Below are 22,086 nucleotides of genomic sequence, written 5' to 3' on the forward strand. Positions count from 1 at the left end.
TTAGCCACCCCCTCTGCCCAATCCTGCTTCCTCCTGCTCCCCCCTCACAGGTGTTGATCAATAATAAATATCTCACAGTCCATTTCAGCATCTCCTTCCAGAAAACCCAACCTCAGCAAGGCTTTGCACAGTGCTGGGCACACAGAAAGCCCTCCATGAGTGCCCTCCATGAGTGTTATCCCACCCCCATCACCATCTCCATCACTTCCACCATCATCACCACTTCCATCATCATCACCACCAGCATCATCTCCATCACTTCCATCATCATCATCATCATCATCATCATCACCATCATCTCCATCACTTCCATCATCATCATCATCATCTCCATCATCAAAACCACCTCCATCATCATCATCACCACTATCATCATCTCCATCACTTCCATCATCAAAACCACCTCCATCATTATCATCACCACCATCATCTCCATCACTTCCATCATCAAAACCACCTCCATCATCATCATCACCACTATCATCATCTCCATCACTTCCATCATCAAAACCACCTCCATCATTATCATCACCACCATCATCTCCATCACTTCCATCATCATCTCCATCACTATCATCACCACCACTATCATCATCACAATCATCACCACCACCACCACCATCATCATCAAGCCTATCTCAACTCATATATCAGCTGGAAGGCAAGTAGGTGAATTCAAAATTGGGTGGAAATGAAAAACCAGAGATCAAAACAAGGTGAGCTGTTCCAAGACCAGGTTAAGTAAGTCCGAGAGAGAGGGGGCCTTGGGGCATCTGCCCTCAAAATGGCCCCGACTCTCACAGCTCAGAAGCCAGAACGGGCAGTTAGAAACACACATCAATTGAGACAAGGAAAAAAATGGTTTTCAAGTGCTTTAAATGGGAGGTGATGTCATTGGTCACACGTGTGGCTCCTGATGGTTTAACTTGGGCGCTGGCGATGTTTGCAGAGCCAAGTTGTTCTCGAGCTCAAATGCCAGCTTCTGGCCTGATGCTCTCGTCAATGTCACCGCCCATCCAAGTTCACGGTGGCGATGTCTCATACTCCCCAGCATGTGCAGCTGCGTGAATCAGGCCTTGGGGGAGTTGGAACTGGGACCAGAATATCTTGGTATTTAGTGATGGTGAGAAAGCACGTGGAGAGGAAATCAAAGAACTTCGCTGCTAAGTGCCTGGTGGGAGCTATTTTAAGTGGAGCTGGGGCTTTAAGTAAATTCCACTCAGCCCTCCCATTCACCCTTGGACTTGGCCATGAACGTTCCTGCCGGGGTGGGGGGGTGGGGGGGTGGGGTGGAGATCCAGCAGTGGTTTTTTGGGAGCTGGAGGACAGCTCTGGCCACGCCTGGGGGGAATGCGCTCCAGACAGAGGTGTGGTCTGGGGCACATCCACGTGGGTTTGGGGAGACCACCTGGGGGAAGAGGAGATGGTTCCAGCGAGAACCTGGGAACAGCAGCTGACCGAGGGCGAGTCAAGGGCATGGCCGCTCTGTTCCTGTCTTCCTCTAGGACCGTGGTTGGCAAACTGTGGCTCGCGAGCCACATGCGGCTCTTTGGCCCCTTGAGTGCGGCTCTTCCACAAAATACCATGGCCTGGGCGAGTCTATTCTGAAGAAGTGGTGTTGGAAGAATTTTAAGTTTAAAAAATTTGGCTCTCGAAAGAAATTTCAATTGTTGTCCTGTTGGTATTTGGCTCTGTTGACTAATGAGTTTGCCGACCACTTGCTCTAGGACGACGCAGTCCTTGGCATGCCGCCCGGGTGAACACAGCACCTGCCGTGAGCCCTCCCTGCCCTTCCTGTGCCTGGACCCCTGGGAGAGGCGCTCCCCTCCTGACTCGGACGCGCAGACGGGCCTCCGGAGGGAAAGCGGCCCTTTGCTGGGCCGTCCCTGGGGCTGGGAGCCAGAGAAATCCACCGGGACCCACTCCTCTGGCAGCACAGGCGTCTGCCTTTCCGTCCCGAATCGGAATCCGGGCGGGGCTGTTGGCCCCTGTGGGAGCCCAGGTCCTCGCATACCGGCTGTAGATGGGTCCATGAGAGGGCGCCGGCACACACGGGAGACTTTCTGTAGGAAGTGGCCATGGCTACTACAGGAGCCACCAGACCAAGCAGTTCAACGCTGCCGCACACAGCGGTGCACAGCGCGCAGCCCCGGCCGGGCAGTGCCGCCTTACACACACGCGCACAGACGAGGCCTCGTGGCAATCAGTGACGCTCGTGCCACATCCACTGAACAGGTTACACTCGCCGGCACGCACGCGATGGCAGATTGGCCTTGATCATCCGGCGTACTCTGATTAGGGTTCCCACACCCGCTCTGGGCCTCCAGGGAGCTGGGAGGCACCTGGGGAGCAGGTGTGGTTTGTCCACTTGACCCTGTCTCTCCAGGGCTTACTTAGGAGCAAGCTGAGCCTGCTGGCGGGGGTGAGGAGACTGTGTGTCCATTTGTGTCCGGAGGGCAGAGCGTGATGATTCGAATATGTCCACCAGGTCTTGGGGGTGCCCTTCCCACGGTGGAGCCTAACGCCCTCCCCTGGCCTTGGTGACACATGTCTAACGAAGAGAAAAAGAGGAGGAGATGGTGTGTGAGCCGCGGCTGTCAAAGGCTCTCTCGGACCCCTCACCCTGCGGGGCACACGGCCATGCCAGGGACACCCAAGGAGCCCCTGAGGTGCCCATCTGGTGAGGAACTGAAACCACATCCTGGCTCTGTCACCTTCTGATGACAGCATCTGCCACGTGACCACGACGCCCAACGAGACTCGGAGGTGGACCACGTGGCGAGGAGGCCGCTCCTGAGTCTCTGACCCACGGAAACCGGAGACAGCGAGAGTCTGTTCCTTCAGTGCTAAGTGTGGGGTCATTTGTTAGGCAGCACAGGGAACACACACAGAGGGTGGTTCTAAACAGGCCCTGGGAGAGGGTGCCCCTCATGTATATTAGACGACAGGTGAAGTGGCAGCTAAGTCCAGGACCTGGCGTCTTGTAAGTCCATCTTCTGATTACCCAGCACCCCCAGATGAGGGCAGGGATGTGGAGGTCGGAGGTGGGTCGGGCCTGCGGAACCCTCTGCCTTCGTCTGTAACACGGACGGCAGGAACGCGGCAGGAGGGAGAGATGGGAGCCAGGGCCTGGACTTCGGAAATTAAAGGTGTTTGCTGTGACTTGATGGCTTAATCAGCCGATCGATGCCGTTCGCAGGGCAGGATTTCGGGAGTGGTGAGTGGAGATGAAAAATGCATGAGGGGACAGGGAGGCTGGGAGGAGGAGAAGAGAAAGCCGCCTGGTCTATTTGCACGGGCCAGGAACCACACAGTATGTGTGTGTGTGTGTGTGGCAGCTCAGAACATGCATGCAGCCCCTCTCTTCATGAGGCAGGAACATGCTAATTAAATTCTTTCTTGACTGGAGATGGATGCAATAACCTTTAGCAGTGTTAAACACTAGCAGAAACCGAAATCGTGCGGGTCGCAATGGAGGCCGGCGGAACGGGGGTGTTAATGATGGCGGGGGAGGCGGCCAGCAGGACCAGGAGCGGGGAGCACCCAGCACTGCCTGGGCCTGGGGTGTAGCCGCCACAAACCCCACATTCGAGAACAGAAAAACAGCAATTAAATGGGACTCTCAATTAACTCCTCGGAAGGTGAGAAAGAACCAGGAGAAGAAGCTCGCACTGAGGATTTTGTAAAAACCCAGCTTCCATTGGAGATCCTGTGTCAATCGGGGTCCAATTCAGCTAATGTACAGAAAATTCAGAACATGAGTGTCCTGTTACACTGACTACACACGACAGCCTCGTTCTCTTCACATAAACCCCAGGGGGGGCACAGCTGCCTGAGAGACAGGCTCTTTCTGTGCCCCATCAGCACGTGGCTCTACCTCCTGGCCCAACGGGGCTGCTTGAAGCTGGCTCTCTAGCCACGCCTTGGCCGGCAGGAGGGAGGAAGGGGCAGAGCAGACCTCCCTCCTCTCAGCTGCCCCCCAAGAACACCACCTAGCAGCTGTACACAACCCGAGGCCACCCCAAGGGCCACCCCTAGCCGTAGGAGCTGGGAGACCACGTCTTTATCCCAGGCTCACGGTGGTGGCTCTTGGGGCGAAGCAGGCAAGTGTGGTCATTGGAAAGGCAACGAGCAGACTCGGCCAGGTCCTGGGGTCACAATGCACTCAAAAGGACATCTCGGGTCCAAACAAGGCATTGCCCTGGAGGGCGGCCCTGGGCAGCGGAGCCTGGCAGGGAGGGAGCAGGCAGAGGGAAGGACGCGGGATGAGTCACTAAACCGTGACATTAAGTCACCACGCTGCTCATGCGACACAGCGTGCGAACGGTAAACGTCACCAGACGGAAAACAAAACCTTACCGCGACCACATCCGTCCCGCTCCGGCTGGCCCTCCGGTATCTCCGCCACTCGTGGTTCGCTGCTCAAGGTCCGTGTCTGGGCCCTGAGCTCCACGGCTCGGACCCCGGGCTCCACGGCTTGGGAAGACGTGTCCAGTGAAATCCTCTTACTCCCCAGTTAACCAGGGAAGAAGCCGTAAACCCCCGGTTCCTAACACAGACCTCCTGGGTGCTCAAACCCACCGGGGACAGACGATCGGACACTGACCGCCAGGGCATCCCCCACGCAGGGCCAGCCCAGGTGCATCGCTGGGACGGACTGGGCTGCGAGGGACAAGACACAAAACCAGCGTCCCCCCCCGCCCCACGGCAGTGTCCCCCTGTGGGTTTGCTGAGCCCGGAGGGGCGGAGGCTGGGGCGTGGCGGTGGGCCCGGACCCCGAGCTGGTTCCCCCTGGTTCTGCGTGAGTGGCCTGTGTCCCCAGGTCAGAGTTCCTCGTCCCTCAGCGTGAAGGGAAGGAGAGGGCTGGTCCATTCTGTTTTTTGTTTTGTTAATAGTTTCTTTTTTTGAAAAGAATATTTTTATTGATTTCAGAGAGGAAGGGAGAGCGGGAGAGAGAAACATCAATGATGAGAGAGAATCATTGATTGGCTGCCTCCTGCACGCCCCCTACTGGGGATTGAGCCCACAACTGGGGCATGTGCCCTGGACCGGAATCGAACCCGGGACTCTTCAGTCCGCAGGCCGACGCTCTACCCACTGGGCCACACCAGCCAGGGCAGCATTCTGGTTTTAAAACTAGTTCACACACCCTTGAAAATTCCCTCATCTGGAGGTGGGGCTGGGGGCCACGGTGAGGCTGGAAGGAGGTGGGAAGGAGGGAGGTGGGGCGCCACCCACGATGAAGCGGAGCCAGGGAACTGCCCGGCGGACGGAGCTCAGGGCGGAGGAAGCGGCTTGCTGCCCAGGGCTCAGAAGAAACCGTCTCCGTTTCTCCAGGAGAACCTGTCACGGGGCCACACGGCTGGGCTCGGAAGGGAGACGGCCCATTCCGCCTCTCCCGATGGCAGAGCCCCTGAAGCTGCAGAGCAGCCTCGGGGCAGAGCACGCCCAGGCCGACGGGAGGGGAGGACGGGAGGTCTTCCCTCGGGAACGCCTGAGGCAGCGCCTGGCCGTCCAGCCGCGCCCCTGCCTTCAGTCCGTCCCCCCTCAGCGCCTGGTCCGCAGGGCGCGGTCCCCCCTCAGCGCCTGGTCCGCAGGGCGCGGTCCCCCCTCTGCGCCTGGTCCGCAGGGCGCCGCCGCCGCAGCCTCTCCCGCAGCCTCTCCCGCCGCACGCGTCAGGCTTAGTGCCAGCAAGACACTAAGCCCTGTGTGTCTTTCGCTGGGTTAGAGCACGTGCCCATCCCCGAACCAGTCAGTGTGTGAGTGTGTGTATGTGTGAGTGTGTGAATGTGAGTGCATGACTGTGTGCATGTGTGTGAATGTGAGTGTATGTATGAGTGTGTGACTGTGCAAGTGTGTGTGTCAGTGTGTGTGCGTGCGTGTCTGTGTGAGTGTGTGAATATGAGTGTATGTATGAGTGTGTGTGTGTGTCAGTGTGCATGCGTGCGTGTCTGTGTGAGTGTGTGAATGGGAGTGTATGTATGTGTGTGACTGTGCAAGTGTGTGTCAGTGTGCGTGCGTGTGTGTCTGTGTGTGTGAATGGGAGTGTATGTATGAGTGTGTGACTGCAAGTGTGTCAGTGTGCGTGTGTGTCTGTGTGAGTGTGTGAACATGAGTGTATGTATGAGTGTGTGACTGTGCAAGTGTGTGTCAGTGTGCATGCGTGTGTCTGTGTGTGTGAATGGGAGTGTATGTATGAGTGTGTGACTGTGCAAGTGTGTGTGTCAGTGTGCGTGCGTGTGTCTGAGTGTACGTATGAGTGTGTAAGTGTGTCAGTGTGCGTGCGTGTGTGTCTGTGTGAGTGTGTGAATGGGAGTGTATGTATGAGTGTGTGACTGTGCAAGTGTGTGTGTCAGTGTGTGTGCGTGTGTCTGTGTGTGTGTGAATGTGAGTGTATGTATGAGTGTGTGTGTCAGTGTGCGTGCGTGCGTGTCTGTGTGAGTGTGTGAATGGGAGTGTATGTATGTGTGTGACTGTGCAAGTGTGTGTCAGTGTGCGTGCGTGTGTCTGTGTGTGTGAATGGGAGTGTATGTATGAGTGTGTGACTGTGCAAGTGTGTGTGTCAGTGTGCGTGCGTGTGTCTGTGTGTCAGTGTACGTATGAGTGTGTAAGTGTGTCAGTGTGCGTGCGTGTGTGTCTGTGTGAGTGTGTGAATGGGAGTGTATGTATGAGTGTGTGACTGTGCAAGTGTGTGTGTCAGTGTGTGTGCGTGTCTGTGTGTGTGTGAATGTGAGTGTATGTATGAGTGTGTGTGTCAGTGTGCGTGCGTGTGTGTAAATGTGAGTGTGTGAATGTGAGTGTATGTATGAGTGTGTGTGTGTCAGTGTGCGTGCGTGTCAGTGTGAGTGTGTGAATGTGAGTGTATGAGTGTGTGTTAAGTGTGTCAGTGTGCGTGCGTGTCAGTGTGAGTGTGTGAATGTGAGTGTATGAGTGTGTGTGTAAGTGTGTCAGTGTGCGTGCGTGTGTGTCTGTGTGAGTGTGCATGTGGGCAAGGCAAGGTCCTGCTTCCTCCCAAAAGGGTGACACCCCCATAGTGTCTGGATTCCTGGGATCACGTGCTCCCAGTGGCGGGCACACTGACGAACGGGCTCGCGGTGGGCGGTGTGGCAGGCTGGGGCGCTGGCCCTCCGCTGGGCTCGAGACCCTGCAACCTTTGTGCAGCGAGGGCCGTCCCACGTGCTTTGTGGCTCAGTGGGGAAACGCGCCGGTCCACATGGCTTAATCGGAAACGCTCAGGCCCACGCACAAGGTTCACCGGCTGGCCGCTCTGGACCCGCGCTGCCCTCGGCCCTCCCCGCAGCCTGAGCGGGCACCCCCAGGCCGTGGCCCCTCACTCCGGGCTGGAGGCAAGGTGACCAGGTCCCCCTGTCCCTCCGAGGCTGTCCAGGCCTGTGCCCGTCGGCCCATGGCTGCGACTTGCCAGCTCTCTCACAGCCACCCCATGCTCGGAGAGCTACCTGCCTGCTTCCTAATGAGAGGCCTGCCCTTCTGGGCGTGAAGTCTTCTTGAACTTTGTGGGTTTGCAAACAAATGGGAAGGAACAGGAAGGAGAGCAAATTAGCTCTGGCCTTTGGCCAACTACCCTTTGGGAACGAAAGGCCAGCTCCTATCAGCTGTAGGGGGTCGAGTGCAAAGTCAAATGTCAAAAGGCCACGACTAGAAAGGGCCGCGTTCTAACCACAGCAATGCAGGTCGGATGGGGGGCTGGGGCGGCGCCCGCGACTGCGGTCCCTTCGGCGCTCGGCCGCTCCGGAGACGGGGCTTGAATCCCTGCGCCTGAGACGGTCCGGATGCGCAGCTGAGGCTGCTCGGCCGTCCGCCGAGCTCCCGCTCAGTTCTCGGAATCTTCTCTTCAGAGCGAACAAGGAGAGGTGGGGGGTGTGTTAAAGGAACCACGCCCCACACTGTGACCACTTCCCCGAGCATCCATGCGCATGTGCCTGCAAGCGATGCCACCGACCCCGCACTGTCTGCCCGCTCTCGTTTGATGTTGCCGGTACGCTGGCACTAGCACCTGCACACAGTAGGTGCGCAGGAAGTACTTGCGGTGTGATCTCTCACAGGACTTCCATGCTGGATGCCCAGGCGGAGACTGCATGCTGAGAGGGATCGAGCAACCGGCCCAGTCACCTGTTTGGGAGCAGAGCAGGGATCTGAGCCTGGCTTCCTTGTTCCAGTCAACATTCGGCAAATGTTTATTGAGCACCTACTGTGTGCAAGGGGCAGAGCAACGCCCTACCACGGGTGGGCAAACTTTTTGACTCGAGGGCCACAATGGGTTCTTAAACTGGACCGGAGGGCCGGAACAAAAGCATGGATGGAGTGTTTGTGTGAACTAATATAAATTCAAAGTAAAGGAGCAGAGGGGAGAGCAAGAGAACTGGATAGAACAGCCGGATCCGGCCCGCGGGCCGTAGTTTGCCCACGGCTGCCCTAGACAGACCCAGCTCCTGCCCTCATGGAGCTGGCCCTCTCGTGGTGGGGATGGGCCATGACAAGTAAACAGATGACTAACATCCAATGTGATGGGTGCTCTGACGGACAGCCAGGGGGGGCGGGGGCGGCACGTGGACAGCGAGTGGTCAGGGAGGCCTGTCCCACAGGTTGCTCTGCCTGCGAGAACACGCGTGCACACGACGATGTTCCTAAGAGCAGAACACTGCTCACCTACAACCCAACATTAGATTCAACACCTAAAGAATGATGGGTAAGTGGAAACACGCTGAGAAGGAGCCCATAAAGAGGATGAAGAGACAGACCAGCTACAGGGGGGTCAAATATGTACAAATCACACACCTGACAAAGGAATCGTATGCGGAGAACTCTCAAAACTCGGTATTAAAAAACAATCCAGCCAAAACCGGTTTGGCTCAGTGATTGAGCATCGACCCATGAACCAAGAGGTCACCGGTTCGATTCCTGGTCAGGGCACATGCCCAGGTTGTGGGCTGGATCCCCAATGTGGGGCATGCAGGAGGAGCCGATTGATGTTTCTATCTCTTTATCCCTCTCTAAAAGAAAATCAATAAAAACACATTTTACAAAAGAACAACAACAAAAAGATCCATTAGAAAATGGGCAAAAGACTGCACAGATATTTCACCCGAGACAACATGCAGATGGCGCAGAAGCACATGAGGAGATGGGCCACATTGTCAGCCCGCAGAGAAACGGACATAAAAACCAAAATGAGATGTCACTCCACACCCATCAGGACGGCTGAAATAGGAAAGAGCGACAATACCAAATGCTGGTGAAGACACTGCTGGTGTGAATGTGAAATGCCAGACTGGCATTTCCTTTTAAAACTAAAAATGGACTCACTCTATGACCCAGCACGTGTACAACGGGCATGTATGCCCCACAGAAGCGAAGACTGCCTTTCATGCAACCTGCACACGCGTGCTCACGATGGCTTTGTTGTTCACCGTCTGCAAGCTCAGAAGGTGCCCCGTGACTCAGTCCCACCCTGCAGACCCTGTCCCCGGCCACGGGTGGTGCAACGGGGCGGGAGGACAGGGCCCTGCGTGACTGCATGGAACCGAGCGTCCGTCTGGTCTGAACCGCTCCTGTGGGGCTCTAAGAGGAGAAGGGAGTGTCCACATTCTCTGAGCCCTGCATACGGGGCCTCTGTGTTGGAGGTAGGTCTCTGCCCAGGGATGAGAGGCAGGTTTCAAAACGGTACACAGTAGGATGTTTTTTTCAGGTACACACACAAAAGTGCCCGTAGGAAAGTCTGGGAAGACCGCCACCAGAGGGCCCGGTAATTCTCTCTCGCTAGTGGGGATGTTTCTTTTCTGTGTTTATCCACGTTACCTAGTTTTGTTTTAAAAATTTTTTATTGATTTCAGAGAAGAAAAAGGGATAAGGAGACAGAAACATCCGTGATGAGAGAATCATTGATTGGCTGCCTCCTGCACGCCCCCTACTGGGGATCAAGCTTGCAACCCAGGTATGTGCCCTGACAGGGAATTGAACCATGACCTCCTGGTTCAAAGGTTGACGCTCAACTACTGAGCCACGCCGGCCGGGCCATGTTACCCAATTTTCTATAAAAGGAACATGTGTATTCCTTTTGTAATTAAGAAAGCAAGCCTATGATTGAGATGAGAGCCAAGCATTCGATGACAGTGAGCAATGCATTCACTAACAATCCACTCTGCAGCGGGCTGGTGAGGCCTGCGGGGTCCCAGGCCGGCTCCCCAGCTCCCGCCTCTCCCCGTCCTCCCGCCCCCTTCTCCCCAGGGATGCCTCACTGTGGCGTCACTGTGGACATGGGAAGCAGCTGCAGCCAGGGCCGGCCGCGGATCACACCGAGCCCCGCACATCTCCAGCTGGAATTTCAGACTCAATTAGCACAGAGACAGGCGGGAGCGGCTCTTGAGCAACTAATCACCCTCCAGCTGCCCGCTGCGTTACCTGGGCTGAGCGTGAACTTTACGTTTCCCTCTTCACGTCCTAATAACAGGAAGCAGCTGACCTGCAATTTAAAACCCAACTGGAAAGTCATTTTATGAGGTTCCTTTCCACTAATTTAAGGAGCAGGGGTGGGAATGAGAGGGGAGGATGGCAGAGATGGGAGAGAGGCTTGCTGTCCTAGAGTGAAGCCTAATTATCCCCGAGCAGGCGGGCCGCGGCTGGCGGCAGGTGGGCTGTGCACAGCCCGGGAGGGGCGGCTGCACCTTGCGGGGGGAGCAGGTGGGAGGCCCGGGGCACCCTCGCCTGTCAAGTGCAGGACAAGGAAGGCCCCCGAGGTGTCCTCACGCCGGCGGGGATGCGGAAGCTGGGGTGAGCGGACTCTTACACTCTGCCCTCCATCCTCAGACCCTGACGCTCCCACGCCTCCCGCCCCTTACGCTGGCGGCTGAAGCTGCTGTCCCTTTAAGGGTGACCTTCAAAGGCTCTGGATTTAGCAGCAGCCCCCACTCTGACACGCCGAGTGCGATGGAGACTGTGCGCGTTCACACGGAAAGATCAGCACTCAGGCCGGCGGCGTGCGGCGGCGGGTGAGGTGTGAAAACGCCACCCGCCAGCTGAAGGCCAGCTCCCAGTTTAGTGCAGGAGGAAGCCTGGGCCAATCCAGGAGCTCATCCGCTCTGTCGGTCCTGGCGGGTGCCTGCCGACTCCGTCGCCTGGGCGCACCAGCTTGGGCGGCATAGGCACGGGCAGAGATCTGCGCATGGCCCAGAGCACCTGGCAGGACCTCCTGGCGGGCCACCCGCACACCCTGGGGGGCAACGCCTGCACCCACCTGGGTGACAGTGAGAGACTCCCGCACGGAGCCGATGCAGAGCTGGCGGGTGATAATTAAGTCACATGCAATCCCGTGTGGGCCCTTTAATATTCTCGGACCGCCGCTGACCACGGGAAATTGACACTGCAGAAAGCGGAACCTCGGATAAGGGGGGATGGGGAAGATGCACACCCCAATGTCCTCGATTCTGTATTTTCCTGCGAAGCCACACACAGCGCCTCAGGGGAAAGAAGGGACCATGCCGGCAGGTCAGGGAGCTGCATGCGCTGCTGCTGGAACCCTGTGGAGGGATCGCCTGTCACGTGACGGACGGTAAGACAGGAGGCAGGAGAAATCGCCGAGCCCCTTGGAACAGATGAAAGACATTCCTGGTTCATGTCCACTGGGTGCAGGGCCACCTCCTCCCGGGCCCGCGTCAGTCACCTGGGGGCTCCTTACCCAGGCTGCTGGCCACCGGGGCATCCATCCGCTCTGTCGCTCCGGGCTCCGCTGGGGCTGGCTGTGTGTTTCTGCTGAGCTCCCAGGACGCCACGCTGCTGGGCCACACCTGCCTTCCCTGTTGTCTCCATCATTAAGTCCCTTCACCCTCGGCTCCATGCGCCGTGGGGGAGTGGGAGTGTCGGCACCACACCAGGCGGGACCCGCCCATTCCCTGGGCCATCTCCGAAGGTGACCTGCAGCGGGAAGGTGACCTGCAGCGGGTCGGCGGGGACGGCCCTGGAGACGCCCGCTCTCCTGGAGAACCCCACCCACTCGGGTGACGAACCCAGCAGACGGGGCTGGAATCTGTTCACAGCAACATTTAGGCCCCAACTCGGGTGGACACGCCAGGCCCCCCGGCACGCCTGCTCGGGGTCCTGGCTGGAGCCCCGGGCGGGGACCTCCCTTCATTCGGGGTGCGTGTTACTGGTTTAGTAAAAAGAAGCACTGTGTACTTTTTTCTCAAAAAGGACGACAGTTTCCGAGGGGCCAAGCGTCTGAAACGGAGGGTGCCACCATGCCCTCTGAGAGCAGAAGCAGAAAAGCGAGCCCTCCTCGCGGAGAACCGCTCGCAACGCAGACGAGCGCGGTTTTCCCCAAAGGCCGGTGTGCCCACTCCTCTGACCGATCGTAAAGGGGCGTCAGGAGACAGGAAACAGCGTGTGCTGGGACGGTTTATTGTCATAGAAATAAGTTACAGAACGCAACGCCAGCACGGCTGCACGGACAGGGGCTCGTGGAAACACTGGGAACGCGACCCCGGGGGCGATGCCCGGGAGGCTGAGCGACCACCGAGCGCGCCAGTACCCTCATCCCGGGTCTAAGGTCGCTTGCCGCCCGCGTGGTGTCCTGTCCACTGGGACGGGGTCTGTCCTTCAGAGGCTCCGCTGGGAAGGGGCAGTGGGCGGTCTGACCCCTGACACGCGGGGGTGAAGGTCGGGGAGGGGCGGTCACTGCCGGCAGGTGTCGTGGAAGGCTTCGAGGGTGCGGAAGTCCCTCCAGGTGGGGGGCAGGCCGTCCTGCAGGAACTTCCCGCAGCGCTGGCACGGCGCCTGGAACAGCTTTATGTAACTTCTCAGCCAGGTCTAGAGAGAGCGAGGAGAGAGCGAAAGACAGGGATCGGTGCCTCCAAGGTCACCCCTCCGCTCAAGCCTAGTGACCTCTCGGACAGAGGGCTAAGGTGACCGAGTCATCACTGGGCTGCAGTGGGACCCGCAGGCCACACTGGACCTCACAGGCCACACTGGACCCCACAGGTCACACTGGCCCCACAGATCCCACTGGACCCCACAGGCCAAACTGGATCCCACAGGTCACACTGGACCCCACAGATCACACTGGATTCCACAGGTCACACTGGGCCCCAAAGGCCACACTGGACCCCACAGGCCACACTGGACCCCACAGGTCACACTAGGCCCCACAGATCCCACTGGACCCCACAGGCCACACTGCCCATCTTCACTTCTGCACGCGCCCCCCTCAAACTGAGGGAGCTTTTATTCCTCCTCTCAGGCAGGAACGGCCCACAGCCATGGGCGGGCGCACGTGGGCACGTTCCCTGGGCGGCGGGCAGTGTCTGCTGACACCGGCATGGGCCCCTCCTGCTCCCACCAGTGGTCGAGGACACGTGTGGAGGGAGAACACATTGCTGATACTTCAGAATTCCCACTGAGGCCAACACGCCTCTGCCTAATCGGATTCCAGGTCATCGCTCACGGTCACGGTGCGGCCAGCACACCTGCGGGGAAGGGGGGGGGCGGGGACAACCCGGTGCCACCGATAACGTAATAAGCGGCGGAGCCCCGCTCGGATGTTCAGAGTGCAGCCCCTCGGCATCATGCATAAGCATGAGAGCTCCACCCCAGCTCAGGGAGGGTTGCTGCAAACCGAACCCACCCAACCCACCCCAGCCCAGCGCGGGCGGCCAGTGCTCGCCATGAGAGCTCAAGCATCCCGTCATTCACCGTCCTCCCAAGTTACGTCGGTGAGACACTGCTCTCTGAGGAGGGCGGCCGGCTTACTGATACAGACCTTCTCTCGTCGTCACAGCCCCGTCAGGGGCAGCCCGGCCCGCCACCACTGCCTCCCCAGGCCCCGGGTTGGAGGTGCTGTGTGTGTGTGTGTGTGTGTGTGTGTGTGTGTGAGTGTGTTTTAATTCAGTCTCCACAGAGACTGTCAAAAGTTGCCAAGGTTTCAAGTCGTCATGGCGGAGTACGGGGGAAAGTTTTCAATTAGCAATAATCACCCCTTAGACCAGGCATCCTCAAACTACGGCCCTCGGGCCACATGCGGCCCGCCGAGGACATGTATCCGGCCCGCCGGGGGCCGCTGCCTGTCCTGCTTAGCAGCCGACTCGTCCCGGGCCCGCAGTGCGCATAGGAATTTGTTCATAGTTTGTTTTTTAAACTATAGTCCGGCCCTCCAATGGTCTGAGGGACAGTGAACTGGCCCCCTGTTTAAAAAGTTGAGGACCCCTGCCTTAGACAAGCCTCACTGGCTGCGATGCTGCCACTGGGCAGAGCCGGGCTGGAGGTTTTGGCAATAACCGTGAGGAGGTCAACAGGTCATTCAGTTAAACTATTTATCCTTCGGTGCCGATCAAATTCAAACGCTCCCCAAGCCTCCAGGTAAGTCGCCCAGGAAAGCAGGCGTTATGGCCCCTTGGGGTAAAGCAAGCCCTTGTGTGCACCAGAGATGAAGACCCGCGGAGGGCGGGCCCTGAGGGAGCCGCTGGCTTCAGCCCTGCCCTGTCTCAGTGGCGCTTCTGGAACACAGGGCCGATCTGAGGTCCTTGCAGGCCTGACGCTCGATGACGCCACCACTGCTAATGCCCGCCACCCATCAGCAATAGGTTACATCGCATTTGACGGTTACGTCCACACATGAGTGACCCTGGACACAGGAGCGAGCCCCTGCGTGGACGGCACTAAGCACCTGTGTGGCCTGTTCCAGCCCCCCACCGAGGAGCCAGGGGTGTCCCCTAAGAAACGAACTGCAGGTTCTCGCAACAGCTTAACTGTGAGGCAAACCCGATCGGAAAAAGGGCACGAGCAACGCCCCACTCGCTGCCCACGCTGTGGACTGCTGACAGGCAAGTCCTCCGCGTGGCTCCCTGCCCGGCAGCCGTGCTGGCAGGGACTGGAGGCGGCCGCAGCCGCGGTGAAGGACGGGCCCACTGGTGGGAGAGCGTGGAGCCCGCCAGCAAGGTGCACACCGTGGGCGGCGCTGCCAGGCCGTGCGGAGCCAGTAGCCGGCCCTGCGTAGGCCACCTGGCGGTCACGTGATGAACGGCGCGGCGGCGAGCCGATGACCTGGCTTTGGGGTGGGCGGGGCGTCCTGCCTGGCAGTGCTTGCTGATTTCCGCGGTGTGAACACCCAGCTCCGATCCCAACTGTTGAACAGCTGCTCGCAAAACTCTGAATGTTGAACAGGAGCGGCAGGAGCTGAGCCAGCACCCCCGGGCCCTTCCCCGTCCTGAGCCCAGCTCCCAACCGGAGGATGAGATGTCTGGGAGAAGCGCAAGGCTGGTCTCAGTCACAGCGCGGCGCAGCCAGGAGCTCAGTGGCCTCTGCCTGAGTGAAGCTGGGGACGGCTGGAAGGTCCCTTCCGAAAGCGCCGGTTGTCCCGCAGACAGAAAAGCACCTTCGCTAAGCAGACGTCGCTCCTCCTGGATCCCTTCCCAGTGTAGAGCAAGTATCATTCCGCTGGCCACCTCCTGGGAGGCCCTCGCTGTGTGCGGACGGAACACCCACCTGCCCCTGCGGCTCCCAACCGCCCCTGCGAGCTTCACTCAGGGGGTTCAGGTTTAAATGAGCCTCCGCTCTTAGCCACTTACCATGAAGGACCGGACCACGACGTCGGGCATCTGGGGCAGCTGGTAGTGCAGCAGGGCAGTGGTGGCGTGGTCTGTCACCTGGGGACCGAGGAGAGTGACGAGTTAGAGGCCACTCCACGTCCGCAGAGAAAACAAGACCCGCTCACTCCTTCCAGCGCAAAGAGTCTGCTTTCGCACTCCCAGGAGGGACGGCGTCCGCAAGGAAATCCCAAGTGCCAGGTCAGTCCGCGGAGCGGGGGAGGGGCAGAAAGGAAGGTGTCCAGGCCTGAAGACGAGCGCAGGGGGGAACAGTCCAGCAACCTCAGGGTCAGGAATGTGGCCACTTCTGAGGACCTTTTCCGGCCTCACTATAACTACCTCCGAGGCACCTCGTCCCGAAAGTATGGTCTCTCACCGGGCCTCTGACGGCAGTGGTCTGTCTCAGCCCCTGGAGCCGCAGCCACCACCCCCCACTCCAAGCAATGCCCCCCCTCCAAGCAGCACCCCCACTCCAAGCAGCCCCCGCCCACTCCAAGCAGCCCCCCACTCCAAGCAGCGGCTGTCAGCAGCCAGGGCTCAGCTGCTGTGAGCCCCCTGGAGGCACTGGCGCCCAGAGGGAGCCGCTGGCTTCAGCCCTGCCGTCCCAATGGCGCTTCTGGAACACAGGGCCGATCTGAGGTCCTTGCAGGCCTGACGCTCGACGACGACGCCACCAATGCTAATGCCCGCCACCCATCAGCAAGTTAATAGGTTACGTTGAATTTGACGGTTCTGTCCACACATGGTTTATGTGACTGTCCTCATCGGGGATGCCTGCATTATAGATGCTGCGACACTCGGTGCACAAGAAAGACAGTGGCCCCTCTCGTGCCGACTCCCCGGCTCCCCCCACCCGCAGCGCACGTGTGACGCACTGAGGGCCTGAGAGCCGTTATGCACACCAGCCAGGTGGCAGCCAGAGGGCTGGTCTGGCCCCACTCGCCGAGTTGTCAACGATCCACAGCTGGACTGTGGGCCTGCACCCAAGGCCAGAGGCCACGCCCGAAGCGTGAGGACGGGGCTCCCCAGCTCACAGAAAGCTCGTAGACCCTCTCCAGGCCTCAGTTTCCCAGACACAATGGCCATGCACGCAAAGCCCGCCTCCCGCCCCTCCTGCTCCCCTGGACCCTGGACCCTGGACTTGGCCTCTGCCCACGGACCCTCATGGCTGCTTGGTGGCCGGTGAGCCCCACTAGGTGAACAGCTCTGTGGGGGCACGGGTCACGCCCATCTGGTTTGTGCTGTGTCCCCAAGGCCCAGAACATCACCTGGCATCTAGCAGGTGCTCAGCACGTATTTGTTGAATAAGAAATAAACTTAAAAGTGCCCACTCACCAAAGGCCACACCAGGAACACCTGCCTGGCTCTCCTGCCAACGCAGCAAACAGCGCGTGTCCGAGAAATTCCCACGCAGTGCCTGTCAGGGCGAACGGCACTGTTTCTTAAAGTGCAAAGACGGGCTTGGCTTTAAGCCTTCTTGCCAGACAGCTTCCTAACCCTCTCTACGCAGCAGCGATGGCAACCTGGGAAAATGGCGGTGGCGAGTGGCGTGGTGCCAATCAGCAAAGCTCGCTCGGCCCCGTGGAACCTGAGCCGGGAAGCGCGCTTCTTCCCCATCGCGATGCCTTGCCCTACACCCCGGCAAGTGCCGTTTTATAAGCTGAGAAACATTCCTCACAATCACAGAATTTCTGGGGAATTCTTTCTCCTGCACCTACCATTTAGTTCATAGAGCGCCCCTAATAAAGCCCCGCCCCCTCATCACCACTGTCGCAGCAGGGGACCCGGCCTGCTGTCCCCTAGCCTGGATGTCCTCCTTTCCCAGCCGTGGCAGGTCCCCTCCAGCCCCGGAGCCCCCGGGGCGGAGCCTGGATCTGCATTTCAGCAGCCTGAGCACCCGGCCTGGGCCCAACTCCCAGTCACACTGCCCCCCAGAGGCCAAGCCCAAGGCCAGGAGCTGTGTTCAGGTGGACAGCACCTTTGCTTTCCTGTCGACAAGTTTTAACGCGAACATTTAAGTTCAGGAAACTTCACCCAACTCAGATCCCCAGCTTCTACTGCAGTACCAGATCTGGGGGCAGCAACCCGTGCCGCCCCGAGGATCAGTGTGAGGACGAAGCGAGCCCCGCCATGTGACATGCTGGCCCCCACACAGCCACGTGGCCACCATCAGTGTGAGTCCAGGTGGGGCGGGCCTTTGGGCGGGGCCCTGTGCCCGGCCCCCAGGGCTTCCACCAGCCTGCTTCACCATGCTATCTGCCTGGCCCCTGTGGCCTTCGGAATTCAGGGCATCTCCCCAAGATTCTGCCAAGAACCTCTGCCCAGAATCCTCTGCTCATGGAATGCCTGGCCTGCGCCCATCTCCTCCTCCTTTCCTCGGCTGGCCTCGGGACTTGCCCGCTCCTGGCTGTTTTGATAACTGCCTTCCAGAAACATCTAAAGTGCTCTCGCCGACCTGCTTCTCCTCCAGCTGCTCAGTGACGACACCACCACCTGCCCAGGGGTCTAAGCCGACACCTGGGCTTGTCCACGGCGCATACTCAAGTCTCTGGGTGCGGGGTGATTCTCCCGGTTTCTGCCCACACCCATCCAAGCTCTGCTGTTCCTCCCAGGCCTGCCTCAGCGAGGCACTGGCAGGGACCTGCTGCCGCAGGGGCAGGGGCTGTGGGGTCTGGAGGGCTGAATGGGCCTCCGCCTCCCAGCAGTGCCAACAGGGGCAGGCACTTCAGCTTTCCTGGCTGCAGTCTTCCCATCTGGAAAATGGGATAACTGACAACACCTGCCACGTGGGTAATTGCGAGCATGAAATAAAACAGCTCGTGCAGGCTGTCTGATCAACATTAGTGCTTATTCAGCCGTCACTCTAAACATGGCCCTCGCTGCTGAAGACCCTCTCAGGGTACGCGTGCACACAGGACAGAATCCAGACGGGACCCTGGGGACCCTCAGGCCCTGGTCCCGCCTTCTCTCCTCTCTCCTCTGCTGAAAATGCTGCGGTCCTCAAGTGCCCCCTCCCCCCCAGCTCCCGTCCCCCTTTCGGCCAGTTCAGATCCACGTGCTCAGGGAACCCTCCCAGAATCCCCCGAGGGGACATATCTCGGGCTCAGATCATTTCTGTCGTGGCATTCCTCGGGGCTGAATGTGTATGATTATTCTTTGCAACTTCGGTTTAGCGTCAGTTTCCCCGAGTTGACTGTGAATTCTGAGGGGCAGAGCCCTGCCTGTCTCGCCCGCCCCGGAGGTTCCTGGCCCGTGTGCCGACTGGATGGTGCACTCGGTCACTGAGACATTAGGGAGACCGGCCCATGTGAAGTGTGTGGGGCAGAGAGCCAGGCCTCCACGGCTGGGGACGGGACAGGACCAAGGACTCTGGGCTCGGCCCCCTGGCCAGCTGGGAACCCTGCATGCTCTCGGGCCGGGAGTGCTGGGGGCTTACTGCCAGGCCCGGCCCTTCAGGCTCCTGAACTTCCCAGTTAGGTCGGTCCACGTGGCTGGCCCCAGCTGACGCACCGGGACATGGACGGGTGTTACTTCCCTTGGAGCTAGAGAAGGCGAGTGTGGATCCCGTGCCCTCCCCATGCCGGGTCGGGGCCACGCTCAGGTGGACTCACAGGTGGTGGTGCCTTGCTAAAAGCCTGGGTCCCGAGTGATGGAGGCCCAGCTCTCGGACAACGCGGGTGGTGTGCACTGTGAGCAAGAAGTAAACTGGTTGTTTGAGTGACAGACTGAGAGGCTCATCTGTCCCAGCAGCACTGCCATCCCCTTCTCCCGGCTCTTCCTCCAGGACACTGCTCGCCCACCCGCCAGAGGAGCCAGGCGCTGGCCAGGCCTGCAAGGTCACCCTGTGGTGAGGACGTTCCCTCAGGAACGGCTGCCTGAGATGGGGTTCGAGGACCAGCAGCACTGGCCTCGCGAGCTCTGGGCCCTGGTGGGACCGAGGACCAGGGTCTCGGGGCCGGGCCCAGCCATCAGCCAGCCTCTGCAGCTATTCTTAGGGATCAAAGTGCAGGAGGATGCAGAGCACAGGTCCCCGGGGCCCTGCTCCCCAGCAGATGCTGACTAAGGGCCGGGGTGGGGCTCCTTCCAGCCTGGACTTTCCTACAGACTCTCAGGCGCCGGCTGCTGGGGAGGGACCCGCTGCCGGGGAGGGATGGGCCTCCAGCAGCCAGGAGGTGGGGTCCAGGCACTGCGGGAAAAGGCCCCCCCTGGAGCCCCCACCCCTCAGCTTTTGAGTCTGTGCACAAAACCAAGGAGGGCAAATCTGAAGGAGAGCGTGTTGTTTTCAAGAATCAAGGTAAACGCGGCTGCTGAGATGTCACAGGGTGCCGTGGAGTGGGGTGCCGTGGAGTGGGTGCTGGCACCATGCGGGGTTCTCCTACTCCCGAAGGTGCCTTTTCAGGACCGCGGGGTTACTTACTAACCAAGTCACTGCATTCATGGGGCCTGTGATGCTCGCGCCCCTCGCACTTCGTCCCCATGGCAACTAGCTGGGTGCTCTCTTTATTTCCGTTTTATAGAAGAGGAAACAGACTTACAGCGGGCAGGGCGATGGCTGTCTGAGCCTGTGGCCTCCCTCCCTGTGGATGTCATCTGCCCCCACCAACCAGCCCGTGGCGTCTTCGGGAAGCCAGAGTCCCAGCCAGAGTCCCAGCCAGAGTCCCAGCCACAGTCCCAGCCAAGGTGCAGGTGAGACCTGTCACGCGGCTCCTACTCGAGAGCAGGACAGCGTTAACTGGGGAGTGTTCCCCAGACTCGGGGGTTGTGCTCCAGCTCTGCTCTGGCAGGTGGCTCCCCGGCAGGGCACCTACCTCGCCTTCCCATCACTGGGGGGTGTGCACTGGGTGGGCGGTCAGCTGGGTGCAGGCTGGTTTCCGAAAGGCCAGTGAAACGTACTCCTGCAGTTGCCAGCCGGTAACGGTTTCCCTAGTGCTCACAGGAGCATTTAACCTCGGCAGCCTCCCCATCAGCAGTTACAGAGGTAAGTTAATAGAAGGGAGCGGACTCGGGCGGGTTTCCCTCCCTTCCTCCCAAACTCCTCCACGCTGCTTCCTGGTTCCCATGACCGAACTTCAAAGCACCAGGCAAGACAGGGTTGCTGAATGTTGGAGAAATTCCCCTGCAAGGATCGTCCTTTTTGTCAAAGCAGTCCACCTTCAATATGTTTTTGTTTTACACTTTTCAACAACAAAGATGTTTTTTGCTCAGCATCCAAGACAGAAAAAAAGGGACCTGGGGCAACAAAAAAACTTGCCATTAAGTAATCTAAGTCGACTGCCAGCCCGGCGGGGACAGACGCCAGGTGTATTGAAAGCTAATGAGACTCCGCTGGGAGATGAAAGCTGCCGCAGAGGCTCAGGAAGGGCGCCGCTGGCTCCTGAGAACGGAGCCACGGTAAGCCGGCGGGCGGGGCTGAAAGAGCCTAAAAGGCAAAGCAGAAGGCAAGCCCTTAAGGGGAGCGAGGGGAAGACAAAGCAACAATTAACCAGGAGACAGGGACCGGCAAGGGGGAGGGGAGAAGACGGAGGGACGCAGAGAGAGAAGACGAGAGGGGCACAGGAAGGTCCTGTTTCACCTCCAGGCAAAGAGAGCCGCGCCTCCTGAGTCCTGCTGGCCCGCTCTGCGTGGGTGCCATGTCCACCGCCTGCCAGCAGATGCGCTTTGTCTTTGCTCCCTCCCCCGCCAGGGCTCACAGACCCCCTCCAGGCTGAGGGAACCCAGCTCCGAGGAGAAGGAATCTTTCAGGAGACCTTGAAACAGCTGCCAGTCAACACATCGGGGAGCCACCAGGCAGAACAAGCGTCCCAAAGCGCCAACACCAGATTGTGCGCGAGGAGCCCGGGATCTGAGCGCTGGAGGGCACCCCGGAGATGACAAGCTATTTTAGCTGCACCCCCAGCGGAGCTGCCTGCTCACTGAGCACCTGCCCCGGCCAGGGGCTGGTCCACACCCACAGCCTGGCGAGGGTGAGGCACAGGCTCTGGAGCTGACTGCACCGGCTGGGGTCGGGCCTGTCACTTAAAGCCATGACGTCGGACAGGGTTACATGTATTGGAAGGGAAGGCACTTGAACAGGGTCTGACAAAGAGCAAGCACCCCAGGTGGGAGGGGTCCCCCAAGGACCTGGTGATGGCCTGTGAGAATTTCCATTTCCCAGTCACAGGAAGGGGGTGGCCTGCCTGAGCCCAGCAGCTCCTGAGCAGCCGGCAGGACTGTGCCCGAGGCAGGACTGTGCGGGTGTGTGTGTCCCCACTCCAGGCCGTCCCCACGCCAGGCAGGACTGTGCGGGTGTATGTGTGTGTGTGTGTGTGTGTGGAGGAATGTCCCCACTCCAGGCCGTCCCCACGCCAGGGCAGGACTGTGCCCGCAGTGCCGAGTGGCCCCGGGCCTGACCAGGCTCCAGGGTCCCAGGTGCTCTCACTGTGTGGGGCCCAATGGCATGACTCCATTGTCTGTCTGCACACGCCCCACCCCGCTAAGCTAGGCGAGCTGGGGCCTC

General features: G+C 59.4%; 1 protein-coding gene across 3 annotated transcripts in view; it reads right to left on the minus strand.

The window, feature by feature from the left end:
- Positions 1 to 22,086, minus strand: part of MED27 (mediator complex subunit 27) — a 186,784-nt gene that overhangs the window by 24,217 nt on the left and 140,481 nt on the right. Inside the window, exons 7-8 of one of the 3 annotated variants that reach the window (XM_080669787.1) lie at positions 15,573 to 15,650; positions 12,382 to 12,819 (exon numbers count right to left, since the gene is read on the minus strand). In XM_080669787.1, the coding sequence (XP_080525913.1) occupies positions 12,685 to 12,819; positions 15,573 to 15,650 (213 nt within the window). In that variant the 3' untranslated portion in view covers positions 12,382 to 12,684. Of the gene's footprint in view, positions 1 to 12,381; positions 12,820 to 15,572; positions 15,651 to 22,086 lie in introns of those variants that run through there. The other 2 variants (XM_080669789.1, XM_080669788.1) reach the window with 2 other exon arrangements.

This window comes from Plecotus auritus, assembly GCF_963455305.1.
Source record: "Plecotus auritus genome assembly, chromosome: 5".
Lineage (NCBI taxonomy): Eukaryota > Metazoa > Chordata > Mammalia > Chiroptera > Vespertilionidae > Plecotus > Plecotus auritus.